The sequence below is a fragment of the Corvus moneduloides genome, chromosome 4 (assembly GCF_009650955.1).
Source record: "Corvus moneduloides isolate bCorMon1 chromosome 4, bCorMon1.pri, whole genome shotgun sequence".
Lineage (NCBI taxonomy): Eukaryota > Metazoa > Chordata > Aves > Passeriformes > Corvidae > Corvus > Corvus moneduloides.
The window spans coordinates 5,432,944-5,455,108 of record NC_045479.1 but is presented as its reverse complement, the minus strand read 5'-3'; the positions used below and the strand labels follow the sequence as shown (position 1 = coordinate 5,455,108).

Genomic DNA, 22,165 nt, shown 5'->3' with positions numbered 1-22,165 from the left:
TTTGGTTGTAAGGAACCTTAAAGATCCTCTCGTTCCAACCCCCCCACCATGGGCAGGGAAACCTTCCACTGGGCTGGGCTCTTCAGAGCCCCATCCAGCCTGGCCTGGAACACTTCCAGAGATGGAGCATTTGCAGTTTCTCTGGGTAACCTGTGTCTCACCACCCACACAGTGAAGAATTTCTTCAACTATCTAATCTAAACCTGGCCTCTTTCAGCTTAAAGCCGTGACCCCTTGTCCTGCCACTCCATGCTCCTGCAAAAAGAGCCTCTCCAGTGCTCTTGTAGACCCATGTTGTGCAGGTTGAATTTGTATTTCCAAAAGCATAACAAAGACAATCGGCATTCCTTAATTTCTGCATCTTTTCAGTGTTTCTACTGCCCTTGTCACTCTTGTACCTGAGCCTTGTCTTCCAGCTTCAAGGCAGCAGAGTTCCTCTTTCCCTGTAGGGATCAGGCTGAGGGGCTTTTAGTGTCTGCCTTCCATAATCTGCCCTATACAGAAAATATCCTACGTGGATATTCTGATTATTTAATGTTTTGGGTTATTTTTTGCCTTTAGGTTTTCTTTGTTTTGGTTTTCTTTTAGTTGAATAACAGCTAAAAAGCAACAAGACTAAAAAGGCTATTTGTTAACCAGGAAAGAAAAAAAAAAGTTGGAAATACTGCTCAACGGGATGAAAAATGAAGTTGCCTACTGGGTTATGGAGATGAATGTCCTTTAGTAATTGTATGAGTCAGATTAATTCTTCCCCAATGTTGTAAATCAGTATGCTTAAACCTTTTTCCTTCAGCAGATTGGTGGACAACATAGATCTGTCAGTTGTCTTTCCTCCCTTATACCTAAACAATTTTTATAAGGCTCTTTCGTATTTTGGTATTGGAGACGCTGTTTTCCTGATCCCTTGTAATGTAATAAAGTGGTAACATTCCTGAACAAGCACTGCAGAGCTGAGGAATGAGTTTTGCACCCTTCAGATTCTGTTTTAAGAGAGAACTGTGTTTGGGCCTTGATAACTTGAACTGGGCAGTAAATTGAAGTGGTATCTTAATCGCTCTGTGTTTTAGCTTTTATGTCATGTCACTGGGACGTTTGTGCTGTTGGAAGGGGAATTTTTGTTCAGAGCCTACTTAACAAGAAAACTGCTAGAGGTAAAAAGAGAAGAAAAACAGAAATGAAGCATAGGGAGAGGGACTAGACATTGAGGGATCCCTGCAGAATTGATCAGTGTTGCCTGCAGCACCCAGCCAGGAGCAGCTTCTGGGCAGGCAGGTGAGCAACTGGACTGAAGACCAAGTGGACCAATTTTGGACAGCTCCTGGCAGTTAGACATGAGGGGGAATTGAAAAGAATGAGATGCATATCTGCCACAAAGACAATTAATTGTAAAATTTTGTGTACAAGGTACGAAGCTCCTTGCTTACTTGGAAAAGACAACCCTCTCTCTTTTTCCGTGAAAGACAGTGAGAGCTGCTGAATAGCTCAGGAAATGTTGGTAGATGCTTTGATAGAGACAGGGAACCCAGAACCTGGATGGGTGGCTTTTAAAATATTGCCCCTGATTCACTGTTATGCCCTTTGCAGGACTAACAAAAGCATGGGGAATGTGGCTGTGGGATTTTGGGGTTTTCTGGGAGTTGCTAGGGAGTCATCTTATCCATAATACAGGTTAGAAGTTCAGCAGCTCTTGCCTCCAGAGGTCTGGGCTAACAGCTGGGAATAGTGTGCTGTCAATGTACCCTCTGTTCTTAGCCCTTGAGGGGCAGCAGCATGATTTCATCCCATCATTTCTCTGCCAGCCAGAAGGGAGGCAGATGTGAGCCGTGAGTTCAGCGCAGGCTGGTAAGGAAGAGACAGGGTACCACTGATCCTCAGACCATTTGTTTTCCCCCAAGCCACGTCTGGCTTTGCACTTATGCTTTCCTGGTGCTGTCTTGTTTGGACTTCTCATGCCTCACTGTCAGCTTCTGCTGACTCCCAAGGAACACACTTTTCTTGTAAGCCTCCATTAAAAAAAAAGTAGCCTAGGGATTAAAACCATCATTACTACAGGGTGCTTGCAGTGTTTTATCAGGAGCTTGGGAACTCTCTCAGAGTGTGACAGAAGTAAAAACAAAAAGTATCTAAATGGGGGTGATAAAGTGGGATGAAAATGGGAGAAGCCGTGGGTAGGAGGACAAGAGACAAAAGCCATCAAGTGTGAGGAAGAAAACCAAAGGAGAATCGAAGTAACAAGCAGTTAATTTGTAAAACAGTTTCCAAGTTAAGCTCTGTTTCTGTGGCTGTGCTTGCTGCAGTGCTCCATGTTGTCTTGTATCCACAATGAGGGACCCTGGAGACAGCAAACCATCTCCCTAAAATAGGCATCTGTCCTGTTTGTGGTGCCATTGTTCTCTCTCCTGCAAAGCTGCCTTGACTCAGTCCCTGTGGTAAACTGCCTTCAGGCCCTTCAAAACCACATTCAGCTGTCAAGTGCCTCCAGGAGAAGCTGGCCAAAGAGTTGTTTTTTTTTTTTGTTGTTGTTTTTGTGTTTTGTTTTTGTTGTTTTTGGTTGTGTGTTTTTTTGTGGTTTTTTTTTTTTTTTTTTTTTTTTTTTTGTATATTCCTCACCTTTCTTAAGTATTCTGAGTTTAAATATCTTTGCTTATATGGAGCACATCTTATTTCTGTTCTCTTCATCCATCTTGTCTATGTAGCTTTGTTATTCCTGGGTAAGCTTCACAGCCAAGTAATCTTTTTCAGTTATTGTTTTTACCCATTAAAAAAGGGTGCTCACGCTTTAGAGGGGAATCCTCGGGCTAAATTGCTTTCACCACTGTTCATGGCCCACCACTGAAGCCGGTGCTGTGATCCTCTGCTTCACCTTGAGGCAGCTTGGCTTCTTTCTGTGTGCTCTTTTGAAAGCTGTCTGATGTGCTGACTGAGAGCTAAATGCTGTAATAGGAGAGGGAGAGGAGAAAAAAATTATTTTTTGGATATAGGATTTTTCTTTCCTTAAGTGATTTGAGGCAGATGTCAACACTTCAAAATAGGCAGCAAAAGTCATTATTTGGCGCGCAGATGGCTTTCCTCATGTTCTGAAAGAGTTTTAGGGGCATTTGGGAGTTAGGTATTTTTGAGGAAAATTTGAGGTATGGAGGGGTTTGCTGCTTTTAGGGACATTCACTATGAAAAGGAAGGTACCTTGAGCTTAAATTGGTATAATTGAGAGAAGACCTACAAGTGGCCCAAAAAAAAAAAAAAATTAAAAATAAAAAATGGAATGTGAATTCTTTCTTCCCATGCCCTGGAAGTCTGTTTCTCATCCTGCTTTGGTTTATAATTTCTTTCTCCCTCTTTATTTGCCTGTACCATTTTTGTTTATCATTCTCTGTCCACTCTAGTTTTAACATCCCAAGTTAACATAGCACAATGTAAATATCATGCACCACTCTCTTACCTAGTAAACAAGTGTACATGTTAAATATTAGAACATGATTAAGCAACTCTGAACACATCCTGTGTCCTAGATCCTGTGTGACTCATATGTCATGGCAGTTAATCAGCTATAATTGAGTAAAGCAGGAAAAAAGGATAATACCAAAAAAGAGGGGGCTTGGTTGATTTTTGTTTTCTCTTTTTAAATAGTACAGGAATTCTTGTCCATTAATAAAAGAAAGGAGATTTTTGTGTTGCCTCAATTTAAAGATCTGGGACTGCTCTGTGTGTTTCTTGCAGGCAGATTGGGAGTATACAGAGGGATTAAGCAACTCTCCACAGGAATGCAGGCATGCTGAGCAGAGATACAGATTTTAAATGAGGCAAAGCCACTGAAGAGCTCAGGGTACAAAGTAAAGAAAGCCTCACCAGTCAAAAAATGCAGAACATGGGAATTTCTCTAATCAAGGTAGACCTTATTTATCTGGCAGAAATTAGTCAAAACAGAGAGAGTGACACTTCTAATTCATGAGGGGGAAACTGTTGGGATGTTAATATCACATCATATTAAATTGTTCTGAAAGGAAAGTTTCCTAAGGAGACTTGGGATTTTGGGTTACAGAGCAATACAGATGATGCAGTGCTTTTGCAGGTTTCGCTCAGAGGTGGAAAAACTCAGAGGCTAGATATCAGAGAAAAATGTTTCCATTAAAATATATTAATGCTCACAGGCTTGTATATATGACTGCAATTTTTTTTTCCTCCTCCTAAATAGCCTGAATTTCAAAGAGGAAAAATCAGAAATTCATAGTACCTGTTATTCTTGGATTCTTTTTTACCTAAACACCAACATATTCTTAAACAGCAAAGAATAACTGCTAAAGCTGCAGTATTTCTCTCAGAAATTACTGCCTGGTAAAATGCAGACCCATAAAAATTATTTTAAAGGGCTGTAAAGCTCCTCTTGGGAGAGTGCAGAGTAGGAGTCCTGCTGAAGGGAAGGGTATTGTGGGCACAGCTGGGGCTGGAACAACACCACATCCCTCCTTCTGGAGCTCCACCAGTCTTACCTCTGATTATTAGAGCCCTGATTTCCCTTCTTGGGAAGGTCTTCCTTGCTCACACTGCAATGCTCTAGAGCAACACCAGCCTTACCCAAAGTGTACCAGCAGGGATTTCTAAGGAGAGTGGTGAGTTTACATGAGGAAGAATGCTTGCTGTCAATAAAAAGCCAATATTCTCTCTTTTTACTTCTGACCTGCTCAGAATTTGATCTCGAATCTCCATTTTCATCAATCTACCCACAGCATGAGTTCTTTTGATTGCCTTCAAGGAGGAGTGCTGCAGCAGGGAGCTGGGCTGTGCCTGTTTTACAAGAGACACCTAGAGATGTACGCCTTGTTGTGCACTCATTACATGCACCATCTTTTTAGATAGTCGTTTCTTCTTCTGTGTTTCAAAGAGCTGAGTCCTTCTGCGTTGTTCTGTCACAGTCCTGGAGAGTTCATCCTGTCAGATACTGTTTCACTCGAACTGAATCACAATTTTGTGAGGGAAGTTTTGGTTCTGCAGAGATAAAAAGCACAGTGACAGGTAGGAGGAGCAGCAGGCTGATGCACTGGGTGTAACAACTTCATTGGGACCCTGGTGACTGGTCCAAGTCAGGTTTTATAGAGAACAGGAGAATTGTGTTGTGCAGATAAGTATTGCAAGTCCCTCTCTGGTGAGTGCAGCTACTGTCAGTAATCAACTGTGGGTCAAACAGCAGTGAACTTTTAGCAAATGAAAGTTCATACCAGCTGCAATGCAATGATGAATTCTTGCTGTGATATATCACATCCTCCCTGTAAGCATGGCGCAACAAAAGGCTGCTCGACTTGTTGATAACTTCTTGTTCAGACAGTTTTCCTGCTGAGAGACAATTCTGGTGCTTCTGGTCCCCATTGGTACCGCAGTTGCATTTGTGATGTGCTGGGGTCATTTTGGTGTTACAGTGCAAATGTCACCAAATAATGGGTGTGTTCCTAGGGCACTATGTGTTAGCTTGCAAAAGTGAGGAAAAAACGTCCTTTTGGATAAAGAAGTTTCTTTGGCACCTCACAACCTTTGCCTGATATGCACACCATGTCTGTGGTGTGGAATAGCAAAGCATCCCCCCAGGATTCCCCCATCCCTCTCCTGATTTTGTCGTGAGGTGGTAATCAGGTAGGTCCAATTTCCAAACTTGTCTCTCAGTTTTGAACAGCTTTTCTTTTGGAGATGGAGGTCATGACACCTGCACTTTCAGCTGAACCTCTGGAAATCCCTGTAGACAAAAAGAAAAGTGGAGTGCAAAACAAAGCAAGAAAAGACACAAAAGATTAACAAGATGGCAGAAGCATGAGGCAAGAGGTGGAGTCTAAGCAATAGAGAGGGGCAGAGACAGCAACATCTCAGTTTTCATCCACCAGGAATTAATCAAAGATTTCTAAACATTTAGACAAGGTCTTTTCATGCTTGTCAGAGGTTCGTTTTCTGTAAATTGCTATTAGCTTGTTAGCTGGTTAAATCAGTCAAGTCACTGTGCCAAGCTCCTATCCCTAGAGGCATCATCACTCCAATTAGTCAACAAACCACTTGGTGTCTCTGAAAAAATGAGAAATAAAATCAGGCTGTCATTGTCCTAAAATGGGTACTTAAAAATTGGAAGACCTCAAACCTTCAAATACCTTCATCCTATGTATTTCTCCATTTTCCCAGTTGTGAAATAGAGACAGTTTCTCTTTTGCCCATGGGGTATGATTTATATTTTAATTCATTCATTACTGTCTGGGGAGTCTTACTGCAACCTTTGGATGAAGGAGACTGTATTTATTCAAGCTGGTAGTACTGCTGCTTTGAAGACTTCTCTGATCTGTGGAAATCAGTATGTTCAGTGGCCTAAGCCAAATTCTCAGCAAATTCCGACTCTTTCTCCGCTGCTTGTAACAAGGAAACTCCAGCATTGCTCCAGAGACATAAGGAGTTCAGCAATCCACTAATCCCCACGTTTCTCTTAAGTCTAGGATTAATTACAAATATGCTCAGCAAAGCTCACAGATTTCTGCTGCAGGGGCTCTGTGGACCCAAGGCAAAAGAGATCAAAAGAAGACTAAACATTCACAAGGTCGTGTTCCTGAATGCCCTTCAGAACCAGATCCACTGAGGAAGAGAAACTCCTGTTACAAATATCACCACTCTAGATGAGAATCAGTCAGAATGATGGTGCTTGAGAGCCTTCTCAGGGAGGGCAAAACCCCCCCTCTTAGCAAGGACTCTGCAGCATAATCTTGGAAAACCCTGAAACTGCACCATAAGAACAGAAAATCTCACTCCATCCCAGCGCAATTGCAGCTGAGAATGACATTTCTGAACTAATCAGCCCTGGGGAGAAGTCTGAATTCTGTTTCTCCCAAGAGGGATATCGAGCCCTTTTTTCAAATGATGACACATGGAGGCATTCCTTGAAATCCCAGATGACTGATAGATTTCTTGCCTAGATCTACCTTAGCTGCATGGGTGTCAGAAACATTTTGAAAGGCTTTTCACTCGTGAATAGAGAAGGACTATCCCCTGGAGTCTTTCTGCCTAAACCCAACAGACAGCTGCCTCCCTGATGAGACAAATCTGGCTGGATCTTGAGGCCATGGATGACATCTATTAGAGCCTCAGTAATACAAAAGTTAGGGCTGGAAGATACCCTGGTGGGCCATTTAGTTATCCTACCCCACAGGAGAATTTAACTTCTAGGGATTTAAAATCTGTAGCTTCCCAGCCAGTGTGCTCTGTCACAGCCTTCTCACCAATGCTGGCATCCCAAAGAAAAGTTTCCTTAATGTCCATCCTGAACCTTCTTTATGCCAGTGTAAAGCCATTACTTCCTGCCATACCCAAAGTGAAAGCAGGCAAAGGAATTATTCACCATCTCTCTCCAGCAGTCTAGAGCCTTGTCTTGATTTACCTTCACCGTGCTGAACAGCCTCACCACAGCTTTTCCTCTCAGGTAATTTTTATACACTTCAGGAGATCCCTGTTGATCTCTCTTGGATCATCCCCAGTCCATCCATGCATCCCTTTCATTCACAGAATTTCAGCAAAGCTTTCACCCCTGCTGTGTGGAGAAGAAGGAATTTTTCTTGTGTCTTTGTTTACACATCCTAGCATGGTGTTTGCTTTATTTTGTTTTGCAACGGCATGACATTGACTCATATTCAGCATGTGATTGACTGTATAACCCCTGCAGCCTTCTCTGAAGACCTAAAGCACTTACATGATGAGACAAACTTATCCTTCAGTTGGCAATCTCATCCTTTCAGGCAGCTCCAGAAGACTTGTGGGATAAGTCAGCCCTATTAGTTTCATATCTGGCAAGCTGTACAAGAGATTTCACTGTCAGTTCCCATTTCTGTGTAACAGCCCAGCTAACTATAATATAGTGCAGTGAACCTAACAGCACTGGTTCTTGGTAATTGAACTTTTCATGAAGGGAATGATTGCAGAAAGGAAGCTAATTAAAATTAAAGAATTTCTCTTCATTGTTTTATTTTATTTTATGGCATTTGCCATGGGCCAGCAGTTTTATAGTCCTCATTGCTTATGGTTTTTTTATATCCTTGTGAAAACAAATTGGGTTTGAAATAAAGCAGGGTGAGACAGCATAGGAGAGTGAAACAGAGGACTTGCAAGTGACAGAGTTGTTTGGAATATAAGTTGCAGGAAATAGCTTGTGGAGTCATGCTCAGGGGCTTGAGACAAGTCCTTGTTGCATGCTATCCTATGACTGTTTTTCTACATCTTCATGAATCCTATGAAGAGGGAACTGTTAGGAGAGAAAAAAGTATTTTGGAAAATTTCAGTTTAGTCCAGTTGACTAAAATGAGAAGACTTCAGCAAAATACAAAACTGTTTGTGAAAATTTAATCATTGGTTCTTTTTTTCATTCATAAAATATTCTATGAACAAATTTTAGGTTGCTGTGTTTGTTCTTGCAGTCTGTCAAAAGATCTGGATTAACTGTGGACTGAGCAATGCTTATTACCTGCAAAACTGGTTCCCCTTCCATCTGTGTGTTACTAACAGTACCAGAGATAGTCAAAACAGAATGAAGGAGCAGAATCAAAATTATTTTTTCCATGTCTGTGTTTTTTCTTTTAACACCCTTTTCACTGTTTCGTAAATAATAGCAGCTTATTCCATTTAATTATAGTTTTTAATTAGCTCCCCCATTGAACTCAAACAGTAACAGAGCACTGCCTTAGCATAGTTTGTAGACAACTAAAAGAAAATGCTAAAATCCCCCAAGTCTGTGCAATTTGATTTTGTATTACTGTAGAGTATTTTTGGTGTTACTAGGCCAAAGCTTACTATCCTCCATTTTTCCTCAGTTCTTGCTTGTGTAGACCTTCTGGAAGTTGGTGCAAATTATGTCCATAGAAAGACTTAATTTAAAATCTTTTTTCAAAATCAGACCTTTGTTTCATGAGAAATTTCATTGTGCTTGTCAAATTTATATTTTTACCTTTTTTTTTTTAGTCTAAACTTACTATACCATTTTTTAAAAGCTTTGCCTGCAATTCCATCCATTTAAGGCATCTGGCTACACTAAATGTGTATTTTGATTTGACGTTCCTGAATTTAATATGGCAGTCTTCAGTTGAAATAATCACTGCATGTTTGCCTGGGAGATAACACAATAGGAGAAGAATTTTCTTAGAATGGCACCTGGGAGGGAGTTCACCCAGCTCCTTTCCCATGCACTACCTGCAAGGTACAGAAAGCAGTGAAGGGGATGGAGGGGTAAAGAGCCAGCAAATGTCCCACAGTGTGCAGCCTGTGAGGAGTTTGTACTGAGCACCAGGAAACCCCATCCCAGCTCAGGCACAGCCATCAGCTGCCTTTTATTTCTGTGCTGAGAGCTGGGTCTTGGCCAGCAGCAAGGCAGGTGATGGGTTTGGTGTGTTACAGACCAGTCACAACAAGTAGCCAGGATGAAAAACGTGGAGAACATCCATTACAGCAGCCTATAACATTAATAGCATTAAAAATAACGTTCAGATAGATCAATATGAATCCTGTTTGCTCCGAGCCTGAGGGTGATTGAAGAGAAAGGGAGCCTTGGGAACAGAGGGAGTGAAAACACAGAGTGTAACATCTTATTTTCATCAAGTGAACACAAAATCATTGAAATTCGAGTCCATTTGGCAGGATGTTTGCCAGCCCTGAGCAGTACTCTGACGTAGAGGAAATCTGGCTGAGTTCTTAGAGATGTTTTTGCTGGGATTGCCCCCCCTGAGTGATGGGTGTCTAAGAATTTGCCTTAAATGATAAAAGGGAATTCTGGTTGTGGGTGGGATTTAGATCTCTTTTTTTATTTTTTTGCAGATAGGCCAGCTGAAATCTGATTTTCCTTTTAGACAGAGATCCCACAGCCTGCAACGCTTGCAGGAGACAGAGCTACCCCTGAAGCCAGGGAACAGAGGAAGAATACACCTTTTTGTAAACTAGCCAGAAGATAATCAAGCTGAGTTTAATTAAAGGACATTATAGGATATTAATAAGATTCTTGACCTCTCACTGTCCAGACTCTAATATTTTTCTTAGTTTTTATTTTCAGTTTTTCTAGATAAGAATAAATATTGTCTTAAGGGTTTATCACACTAAAAGAAAATACAGATACATGGGATGCCTCTCTTCTGGCATGATAATTAGTGCTCACTATAGTTATTTACAGACTTTTCAATTGCAAAAAATGGCATGGGCTCAATCTTTGTTCTTTATTAGTGTCTGAACTTAATTAGAAATCCTTCTTCCTTGTTTTTAATGAATTAAATGCATTAGCATGTATTAACCCATTTCATAGCTGTTTGTCTTTTTTTTCCAATTTTCTTTCCTGCTGGTTTGCAAGTCAGGCTGGTGGAACTCCAGGCATTGTCCACAAAATTCCAGTATTTCAAAGCTTGGTTTTGTTGAATATTAGTAGGAAAAGCTGGAAGCATTCTATATGCAATATTCCCCCTCTTTACTGCCTGTAAAGGGAAACTCTCAGAGAGTTCCAGTGCAGAAATAGCAGAGCCTTATGTTTAAACATTTTTATTGAACCAAAATGTTTTAACATTCCCAGATCCGTGTGCTTGGCTTGTTTGAAGCAAATCCAAATATTTTGTTATGACGTGACCCCACATTACTCTGCACCCACCCCAGCACTGCTGAGGGCCCTGTGAGGCCGATGGAGAGTCCTGCAGGCTCAGGGTACCCCAGGCTGGCTGCCTGGAAGCTGGTGGCACCCAGTAAGATTACTGGTTTGTCCCTTTACAGTACACACACATAGGAGCATGAAGCACACGCTTGTCTTACAAGAAATGAGAATTCATGCCCTGGTTTGACGAGAGGAGGCCGGGCAAGAATCCGAATTCCATTTCCCAGCTTCTTGTCCCAGTGTCTGTCTCAACATCGGTAGCAGCTACAGTGAGGGTCAGCAGAGTGGCTCTTGGGAGTCAACCAAGGGACTGCAGAACTAGCAAAGTTCTTTGGGGTTTTCCTGGTTTACCTAGATTAGCAAAACTTGCTAAAAACTAAAGCACTTCTTTCACTTGCCTTGCCCAGAAAGTCTTGCTACTCTGCAGAGCTGCAGCCCTGGGAGCTTTATCTGTTTAAAATGAAATCAATTTCTATTCTCTGGGTACTGCACAGGTCACAGTCATGTTTTTAATTACCAATTAGCCTTCCATTAAGGAAATAAAATGAGTTTTATGTGCTGGTTGTCAAAGGTCCTTATAGCTGCCTCATTTCATGTGTCCTGTCTGCTCAAACAGCAAGCCACCGAAGAGAAACTTACTCAGGGGTAGTAAACAAAACCTGAAAACCTTTGTCCCACAAAAAGAAGGATGGAGCCTGAGATGGAGAAGCTGCAAGAACTTTTCATTTTCATCCCCTTCAGTTGTGTTTTTCCTGTCTGCCAGGAGCACTGTGAACAGAATGTTAAATATGCCCATAAATTACTCATGGAAAGAAAAGGTCATACACACGTACACACTCCATTTCTCTGTCCCTTTCTCTCTTTCTTTCATGCATGTGCATTGTGTGTCTGTATGAATGTGTACAGAGAAACCCCAACCCTGGAAGACTGAACTGTGGGACCAATTTATTTGCTGAGAAATTTCAAGAGGGAGAGGTTATAAATAGTCATAAATTCAATTTTTTTATAAAGCACTCCCTGTCAGGAGTCACTGCACAAACAATTATAAAAGAATTGTAGTAGATTAAAAACATAAATTAAAGCATTCTAAAATGTGCAAGAGTGATTGGGTTAAAATGCATTTGACAGAGATGTTTCGAAAGTGGGATTTGATGAGCTGTTCTGGGTGGTCAGTCAGAAAAAAAGCCTGTGCCTGTAAAAATAGAGGTCCAGGGCCAGATCTCTGCAGGGGCTCTCTTGCAGCTCTAGCTCTTAGCTCAGTGGTTGAGAGTGATCCACAGAGGGTCTAAATAGTGCTGGATGTGTCCATGGTTTATTGAGGAGCTCATGTTTGCTGAGGTCTCACCCCATGTGAGCTGCTCAAATCCTCCTTCCTTTGGCTGCTGCTCTCTTCTGGAAATGTGCTTTGTGTTGAGGGCTTGTGGGGGAGAGGCACCACCATCCCTTCTGTCAGCTCAGCACATGGGTGTGCCACCTGCAACCTGGGTTTAGGGGAAGTTTATAATTATTTAGTGTTACCTGAGAAGTTGTAAAGACAAAGAGAAGTGGGCAATTCAGCCTACAGACAAATAAAATTAGTAGCAAAATTCTCCCTGATTAAGACTCTATTTTAGTCTAACCTGGCATGCCACTAGAATTATTCAGAACTTTGTACAAACAGAGAATTTTTAAAAAGTAAAAAAAAACCACAAACAAAAAAAAGCCCCCACCAAAACAACGACAACAACAAAACCCCAAAAAACCCCAAACAAACAAAAAAACCACAACAAAAAAACCAAAACAAACCCCAACTTTCTGTGGGAAATGGTTCTTCATTAAGTTAAGGGCATGGAACACGACTCTTCCACACCTCTTACCCATGAGGGGATTGTAAAAAATCCTTGGCACACAGAAAGTCTCACTCTGGGTATATTTTCAGAGGAACTGTTGGGAATTCAGTCCTTCATTTTGGGGCTCAATTTCTGGTCATCTTTTTGGAAAGATGACTGAATACAGCCATGAATGTTTCTCAGTGTGCCTGTTCATGTGGCAAATCGAAACTTTTAAGGCAGACAAACCACAGCTGCCATGATGTTGATTGCAAGCAGTTAAATGGTCAGCTCCTGAAATCATGTAATTGATTGGAAATTAATCAATCTCACGGGGGCAGGGTCACTTCTTTTTAGCAGTCAGATGGTTGGGGTTCACCTTTGTTAAGCTTTGTGCCTACCACTAAGAATTTGAGAGACTCTGAAAAATAATGTACTGAAAGCACTGATTGTGAAAGGATGATCAGATAAAGTGATGTCATGATAAGAACTCCAGACCTGCGACTTTAGGACTCAGCTCACAGATGGTGCAAAACACTAAAATCATTAGAGCTGTCATTGCTGAGGTCACATGGGTTGTTTCCAAAAGCAAGTGTGCCTGTGTGTCCTGCTTAGATGATGCATTGTGGAGAAGACCTTTTAGAAACTGTCCTAATGAATCATTATTTAATTAGATAGTTCTCTAGAATCCCTCCTAAAGCAGAGATACACACACACACACAGAGTTCTGTCTGGCAACAAAATACTCCATGTTTAACACTAGCATGTTTTTTTAAGATTAATAATGATTTTAAAAATTAATAAAATGGAGCACTGAAGTGCTTTGTGGCTGCTAGACTCGTGTATTTCATTGCATACGTGATTGAGTGCAGACACCTGAGCGTGGTGAGCAGCCAACTTCTCACTTATTAGAGTCATTTTGGGAGGTGGATGAGACACATATGCCTCCTGATGATCTATTAGATACAGCTGTTGTGCTGGGGCTGCTCTGATTTAAATGGATGCTTCTGGTGCCCTGTTCTTGATCAGTGGTTGGTACATGGACAATTGATGGGGGTGTTTCTAATGGCTGTGTTAACCTTGGAAGAAGACACTGAAGTGCCTCACTGCCCCAAAAATACATAAAGGGAACTAGTAAAAGCTTTTTCTAGGGGTGAATTTAATTCCTAGGCATGGTAAAAACACAACACCTTGCCACCTTTTAATTTCTATCCAGAGATCCTAAATGAGGCTCTCTCAGTCATAAACCTTATGCTTCCTTCCCTGATTTTGATTCTTCCTAGAAGGGTAATCTCTTATTGGTCTGATCAGAATATAAAGTGACAGTTCATTTCAGTTTAATCAGAGCAGTGGACCAAAACAAAAAAAAATTAGGATACAACCTTCTTTGCCTCTTCAGAGCTGTTCGGTTTGGAATATTTGTTCATGGCCTGTTTGTATGGCTTCAGTTCTTGGTCATGCCAAAGAAAATCTGAACCCGTAAGGAACATATTCTCTGGATTTGACACATGTATAGGCAGGATCCTATTGTTCTATTTCAGTCAAAAAAAAAAAAATTAATCTTGAGCAACAACACCCAAGAGATTTCTGCTGTTGCTAGACAAAGACAGTAAAGAAAAATCTTATAAGTGTTAGACATTGTCTAATTGGCACCAGAGTTCAGATTTTAAGTTTGAATGGATGCATAATCCTTTATGTATATCCAGAAAGGTGCTTGACCAACTCTATTGTGAAGAATGAGGCATCCCAGTGGGAAGCATTAATGTACAATGGAAAGGAAATATGCAGTTTGTTAGATTATTCTGAGGACTAGAATTAAGAGTTATAAAACATGCATATAGAGCCTCAGAAAAAATATAAGCTGAATAGGGATTTTTGTAGGTTGTCTAGTTTAAATTCTATCTCCAAGCAGGACCATCTTCAAAATTAATCAAGCTGTTCAAAATCTTCTCTAGTATAAATATTTTAAAATAATAGTCCTCTTGTATCATTATCCAAATGTTATTGGCATGTCACCCCTTTCTGAAACGCAGGACTCCCAATAATTACATTATTCTGTATACCTGGGACTTGGTTTTCCACCCTCTGTTAGTGAAAAGTGTAGGTGAAACGATGACAAATCAGAACAGCTGGGGCATTCATCTTCTGCGTTCTGGTTTGGGTGAGTACGAACACGTGGCTGACTGGAAGGGAAGGTGTGTTTGTACAAGGTAACGAGCACAGGGGATTGACCCCCTCTACCTTGGCTCTGCGTCACAGCTGGACTCCGACACACAGCATAGTTCCACTAAACCTGTAAATAAATTCAGCTTGATCCTTGCCAAAGTGCTCTGAGAAAAATAAAGACCTTATAGACTAAATTCTGCAAAAGAGTTATGCGTGAAGTATTCATTGGTTTGCCAAGGGACCCCGGAGTACAGGGCACGTGTATGATGCCCATGATCATTTAAAACTATTTGTGTTCTCTCCTCTATTCATTTCAGGGGAAGTTCTTTAAATACATCGTGGGCACCTTGTGAATTATAAAGTACTGAAGGCTGGCTGGCACTATATTCCTGTTTTATAATTCCTTCTTTCATATTAGTGAGAATTTTGTCTCTCATTTATCCTTCTTGTGTTGGACACCTGTAAAGAGAATCCCCCATTTACCAGGATTAAAAGTTGGTGTTTCTGCAGTGCTTGGTATGAATTGAACTCTGCTCATTTGAAAGCCTGACACCGTCTTTGGCTGGAGTGGAGAGCAGGCAGCGTTTGAATCATATTTGATCATATTTGGAATTTAAACTTCTCAGAAGCACTTCTGACTTCTGTTTACCAAAATGGTGTGTTAATCTTTAGTTCAGTGGTAGTCACCCACTTTCTTCTTTGGGCTTGCTTTGTCAGGTAAAATTAGATAGTGTTCTTTTGCTTAAATTTTCAGATTGTTCTTTTTGGGGAACATGTAGAAGAAGGGACGTTGTGTTTTAGGACCAGAAGTAACAGCAAATTGAGTTATGTTCAGCAGTATGACACCTTATCATCCCTTTCTCTCCATCAAATGGATATGACCTCTTTTTTTTTGCAGTGACAGTAATTTTAGGGAGAAATGTAAAAAAAAATTCAAATATGTTCTTTCCTTTAAGTTTTATTCTCTCACATGCTTGTATATTTTCATGTGTGCTTAGCTGAAAATGTCTCCTGAGTAACTAAGTACACTCAGAAGTAACTCATTGTCAACAAACCTCTCTTAAATTCTTTATTGAATTGATCCTCTAAGTGCACACATGTGGCTCTTCCTCACCAAAGGTCAAAGTTATTCACGTTAGCAGTAGTCTCCAGGTTAGCCATATTCGTACAGCGAGGATATCCATACTCAGAAGTGATCATAACCCCTAATCCAAGAATCATGGAACCACTTTTCATGGAGTCTCCGGGCCGTCTTTCCCAGCACTGCAGTTCAGTCTCCTTACTGAGTGCCAGAAAAGATTGTTTTCCCTACTAGGGAAAAGTCTGAGTGCTTCCACTCGGATTCGTATTTTCAGCGCCTATTTACGCAAACTTTGCCAAAACATCCTATATGACAGAGGCCCTTAAAATACTGCTGTTTTCCTTGGATATCTGGGTATTTGCATTACTGAAGAAATGTATTCTCTTATGTTTAAGGAAGCTTGAGGGAACAATAATGCAGACTCAGGTGTAACTGGGGTCAAACAGGCAGCCCTATAAAGGTTCTAACTGCACAGCGCTTGTGACTCATTACCTCAAACGTATAAACTGTAGTTTTTGAAACAGGGTTTGTAGCAAGCTGATCAGAGTGCAAGTAGAGAGAGACAGCAAAGTCTGAGGAAACATTTAGAGATTGAATTTTAGATTGTAAACTCTTTAGACTGGTGCATATGAAATGCAAGAACCTGATCATGATTTCATCTTTCTTGCAAAGAAAATGTTCTAACCAAGCAGTGCTGCTGGCTGGATGGAGTTTAGAGAGCTGGGATCAAGATATAGTGAATCATTCTGATGACCATTTCTCAGAAATAGCACTGGTCTACTCACTTTCTGACAGGAGAAAGGCCCTACAGTAATTTCCTCGGATTTCCTGTTTTCACGCTCCTTTTATGAACCCAAGATGACATTAGCCACAGTTTAAAAATTATAAACAAACCCAAACCTGTGACTTCTTTGGACGACACATGGGATTAGAGAGGTTTCATACATAATACAGTAATCCTCTTTTGGTAATATATCTTAGAGCCTTAACAGTAAGTTAATGTTTGTTTCCTTGTTAAGAGTAAGATGATGTACAGCTTGTTTCTTGGCAGTGTTAGTGCTGGCTAATCTATCAGCTAGGGCAGCTGATGCTCATGTCCTATACCCACAAAAAAAAACGCAACACAAAATCAAGCAGGCGTAAAGCCAGCCCCAGACCATGTGTGCTCCAGGGACTGTCCCGCTTTCTAAAACTTTTATCCTTCCTCTTCTTCCACTCATATTTTGTTGGTGTTTTTTCTTTGGTTTTCAAAACATTTATGTCCCTGTTGTCCAAGCAGGAAGCTCCTGCTTTGTAATTCTACAGCCTGCAGTATGCTTCATGTCCCTCAGCCACATGATCGTAGTTCCCACTTCTAAGAGACAAATATAAAAATACTATTGCTTTTTTCTCACAGCTCCAAAGTTCCCTCTCTTTTGATGCTGTGGTTTGGATTAGTGTTTCAAGGGGCAATGCTGTTGCTATCTCCTTTCAGTCCCATAAAAGTAGTGCTCAGCTGCCTCCCTTCCTGTCAGCAGGGAACTCTCTCAAAGAGAAATACCAGTATTTGTCTAGCTTGGTTTCTTCTGAAATTGTATCAAATTATGTTCTCAGAAGAGTTGGGATGATGGATGCTTTGCAGTGCTGTGTCCCTTGGGAGATTGAAACACTGGGCCCTGGTCTACCTGATCTGTGAGAGCAAAGCTTCAAATGAGCAGTCAGAAGTGCAGACGCCCATTTAGCAGAGGCAGATTCATTGTTCTGTGGCTGCTGAGGGTGAGAGACGGTCCTGTCACTTCTAACCTGAGGCAGGGAGTGGCTGAGTCACATCTCTGGGCTCACTGGGCAAGGTGGCATCAGAATTCAGACTGCAATCCACATTCCGGGGAACTCAGTTATGCCATGTCATTACTGAGTTATGCTGTGTTCATAGAGGCTCTTTAGTTTTATAGTGTAAGAAGAAAAGGGGACACAAATTATTTAGTAGGCTTTTCAAATTCTTTTTGAGTCTGTGCAGGAGTAGTTTTCTGAAATGGTCTTGGAGCAGCTGCACTGTTTCATCTCAGCAGTATATTTCCTTCAGTTTAAGACCCTGAAATCATTAAATTAAGTGCAGAGGATCATAAAATCTATCCTCTGCTCGAAATTCTGTGTCTTATGTTAATTTCAGAAGCTTTTATAGAATTTTATTTTTTATGGATCTTTCCACCTTAGCTGACTGTAAGGAATTTATTCAAACAGCTTGTAGCTGTGTATGTATATATGTATATATCAATGTGTAGGTGTACATACACGCGTGTGCAAAACTTTGGCACGTTATTAACTCAATGACATGGTTCAACAAGCAGCATTTATTACGATAACAAAAAGTGTCTGTAGTCCCATAGGCATCTTTGAAGACAGAAAAGGTATGAGGCTCCTAAACCCAGCCAAATGGAACACGTTAGTTGTTGATATATTGTCTGCTCTGTGCAGCAGTAAATATTTTTAAAATAGTAATTAAAGAAAAAAAAAGGGGTTCCAGAATTTTCCCAAGTCTTTGCTTCCATGGACTTTTTTGCTTGCATTAGTAGAGGTATTTCAGGGAAATTCATGGAGTGGAAAGGCTGTGCTGGCCAGGCAGGCCTGCCCAGCGCTGTGGCTGTGCAGCACGGAGCCAGGCAGAGCTGGCAGCAGCGTTTGTCCCTGGATGCCAATGACAGTGTTTGCTGTTGAATTGCTGGGCATGGGATCAGCCTTAGGCCTTCCACTTCACCTGTTCTGCCCACCTGCTGCTAATGGGACCTGGAGCTGTTGAACAAGAGGGTGGGCTCCTCCACATCCCCTTGTAGAGACTGAGCTGCAGCTACTGAGAGAGGCTTTAGGGGAAGGCTGGTTTTAGGGCCTGGAACGCTTTGTCATGAGCCCGTGTGTGTTTATAGAGGGAGATGAACTGAGTGTGCAGGGCAGCCTCAAAGGCAGAATGAGGAGCAGTTTGGCCCTTTTTTGTGGGAGGGAAAGGGAGTCTGCCCTCAACTGTGGAAAGCTCCTGGCTGAAACAGGGATTGAGAAAGACTAATTATTGGGTTGGGCTGCCATGAGAGAAATCTTTGTTTCCATCCTCAAAGGTGTTCATTTGGCACTAATGAGGCCATGTCCATCTCAGGCACAGCACTCCCTACTCCCATCCTCAGTTCAGGGCAGGTTCTTCCCCCTCAGAGCCCATTTTTACCTTTCTCCAATCTCTACGCAGGCTTAACTTGTCCTTTCAGACGTGGGGCATTGCTCCATGAGGCAGAGCTTTCATGAGCTGTCTGTGTGGGGTTGTGCCTCGGGCCGTGTTGGCAGAGCCATGTGGCAGCACAAAGGTGCAGGGCAGTTGGGAAGACCGCATGGACTTCCTTCGAGGGCTCATTTTCCATATCTTTTGGGTTTTGTTTGAGAGATTTCACAATAGCTGGTCCTACTTTACAAATGTGTGTGTGGAGACGGATCATTTGGGTCTGTTTCCCTGTGACTTGTGTATTGGTACTCGTTCAGTTCTCAGCTGTAGTGGAAGGACAAGGGCCACTATGTCGGTCCCTTCTAGGAGCGTGCAGGCCATCATGGAGCTCCTTCCTGTGCCCAGGACCACGGTTGGACTCCTGGTTGCAAGCACTTACTGTTTGTAGAGCTGGGAACATAGTATTGTATGCTGTTGTTTCCTTTTCTGAGTTCAAGGGAAGGGAAATCCTTAGTGTGCTGCTGTGTCTCCATCTGGGACAATGACAGACAAATTCTCTGCTGTGGGTGTGTTCAAAAGCTTTACTACTGGATCAGATAACTGCAGAATGACACTTTTTCTTTTTTTACGTGTTCCTTGTACTGAGCACTGGGGGATACTGCAGGCATCGGGAAAGCATTGTCTGAGGGAAGCCAGCAGTATTTTAAAGCACAAACATGTGCCTGCTACTGTCAGATGGAGTTTCTCAGCCATTTAAAATATCACGTTAATGTAAACATGCAGATGAACTGGCAATGGCTGGTTTTGATCTGCAGGCTTCTAGAGAGTTCTTAATTACCTGGAGCTGAATGGAAGATATTCAAATGGGCAGCTGTCAAATGATGGAATTAATATTTTTGTAATCCTGCTCATTTTACAGTGCTGTATAATATGAAAATGCCATACATGCATTCAGCTGGACAGAGGAACAGGGCAGTTGCAATTTGGAGCTGAAAAGAAAACGAGTAACCTGTCTGACTGTTGTGCTGGGTATCCTTTAAGATATGACAGGAATGCCTAGGATGTTTTAATTTGCATTTATCTCGGATTTGATTCCTTCAGTGAGAACTTTCAATAACTTTGTAGTTTAACCTTGTAGGGACTTGGTCTCCTTTTGCTGTCATCTAGTTTTCACGTACTTATCTCCCACTCAGCTTGCCACGCAGCACTTGTGTAGTGATTACCTAATGCTGCAGTTTCCCTCCTACTTAGGTGGAGATCCCTACCATTTCTGCAGTACTGCTATCCTTATTCCACACTTGGGGCTAAAAACCCCAAGGGCGAGAGATGGTGAGCCTGTGCACTGATTCCAGAAGCCTGCTTGTTTGTCCTAAATCGGGCTGTACAGTAACTGGAAGTGCCTTTGTTTGGAGATGCTTAATTGCAGCCTGCATTTCACAGGGATATGTACAATTCTGACAGGATGACTAAAAGCCTCTAGCGTTAGTCAGCCTGATCTGTGAATCACTTATCACCAATATTCAGCCTACTTATTCCCCAGCAATAGAAAAGGGAATCCCAAAGAAGGCTCAGTTTGACACATGCATCAGTCTCAGGTGGGCTCCTCTTATTTTTTCCCCATCTCTCTCCACAGCACTGCATGCAGCAACGTTTCCTCTCCAGAGGCAGATGCAGTTCATCCTGATGGCTGACAATATTTGCCCACGTGCGCTGCAGAGAGCTGAGGGCTGGGAAGTTCCTGTCGACCCTCTCCCCTCCTGCTTGGCACAGACCTGTGCAGGGGTCACTCCCTGCCAAGGCAAGGGCAGCAAATTTCAGAATGTAACTGAAATTTATTGCCATTTGTAGTGCCAGAGTGACTGGAGGCCATGCAAGAGTGAGGAGCAGAGCCCTCTGGGCAGCAAGCTGAGAGTGGGAGGTGTACCCAGGTGGCAGTCAGTGAGCTGGAGGCTGCAGGGCTGGACTAGGACAAAAGAAAACATCCTGCTCCATGATTTGTCACTCACTAACCTTTGTCTCTCTTGTTCTCTTATCTTCCCCAGGAACGAGTGGAATATCTCTTTCTCATAATTTTTACAGTGGAAGCATTTTTAAAAGTAATAGCATACGGACTTCTCTTTCACCCCAACGCTTACCTCCGCAATGGCTGGAATTTACTAGATTTTATAATTGTGGTAGTAGGGTGAGTACCAACAGTTTGTTTTTCAAGGCCCTGTCCACATGGGGATACTGGCAACCTTTGGGAGCACGAGGGTGGGTGAATACTTTATTATATATGGGTGATGTTAGACATTGCTGTCCCGTGTTCCTCCGACAAACACCGTTTTAAGGGCTTGCAGGGAAATTAAACTGCTCTTTGGGAACAGGGATAAAAAGAGAAAGCAATCCAAAGCTGTTGGATAAAGTCAATTGCCTGAATATGCTTAACTGCAAGAAAATGCATTTGGTTTTAAATCTGTATGAATATTAAAAAACAGTATCTAGGTAATCCCCTAATTAAGATTAAGAGTTTGATGACAGATAAATTCTGCCATCTTGTGAATATTTACTGATGTTTCTCATTCTGAAAGATGGAAAAAAGATTTAAATCCCAGGTCTTCCTACTTGAAAATAAAAGTAAGATCCTTCAGTTCTATTGCACTGCTCAGCTGGTGATTTCAATGCTTTTAATTTTTCCCCTTTTAATCTTTTAACCTTTTTAAAGACTAGTTTTACTATTGTAGGTCAAATTGCATCTTTGAGCTGCAACCTTTCTAATTCTCTTATTCCCCTCCATGTTTTTCAAGTTTGGCATTTAATTTATTTGAATAAAAGCAAAATAATACAGCTTCTGCTTTTTCTACCTGAGGGTAAGAGATAAGCAAGTGATTGGAATTGTGGTTGTTGAAGGGAAGAGGTGAAGGATAAACTACCACTGAAGACAAAGAGAACAAGTATTTCTTTGCCTGAATAATTTGTCCCATCCTCCCACTGCTCCATTGTTAGAGAATTTCTTCGCCCACAAAAACTTGTAGTCTTTTCACCTCTTTTACCAAGGAAACCCTGCATCAGCTCATAGGGAAAATGTCAAAGGGGACCCTCCTAGTCATCAAAACCCCCTCATAATTTCTGCCCCAAACCAATCCGCTTTCCTGACCATTTTTGTGGTGGCCCCAAAATATTTAATCAGCAAACTGCTGTGTGCTTCCCAATACCTCCCCCTTCCCGTCACCATGGATAAAAGTGGGTGGAAGGAGAATTCCCAGTGAAGGGGAAGGAGAACAGGCTGAAGCCTATTCTTAGTCTCAAGACCTCTCTGC

At 41.7% G+C, this 22,165-nt stretch overlaps 1 protein-coding gene across 20 annotated transcripts in view; it reads left to right on the top strand.

The window, feature by feature from the left end:
• The window catches only part of CACNA1C (calcium voltage-gated channel subunit alpha1 C), a 465,854-nt gene that overhangs the window by 247,373 nt on the left and 196,316 nt on the right, over positions 1 to 22,165 (top strand). For all 20 annotated transcript variants that reach the window (XM_032106990.1, XM_032106978.1, XM_032106993.1 and 17 more), the window contains exon 4: positions 20,909 to 21,048. In XM_032106990.1, the coding sequence (XP_031962881.1) occupies positions 20,909 to 21,048 (140 nt within the window). The remainder of the gene's footprint in view (positions 1 to 20,908; positions 21,049 to 22,165) is intronic.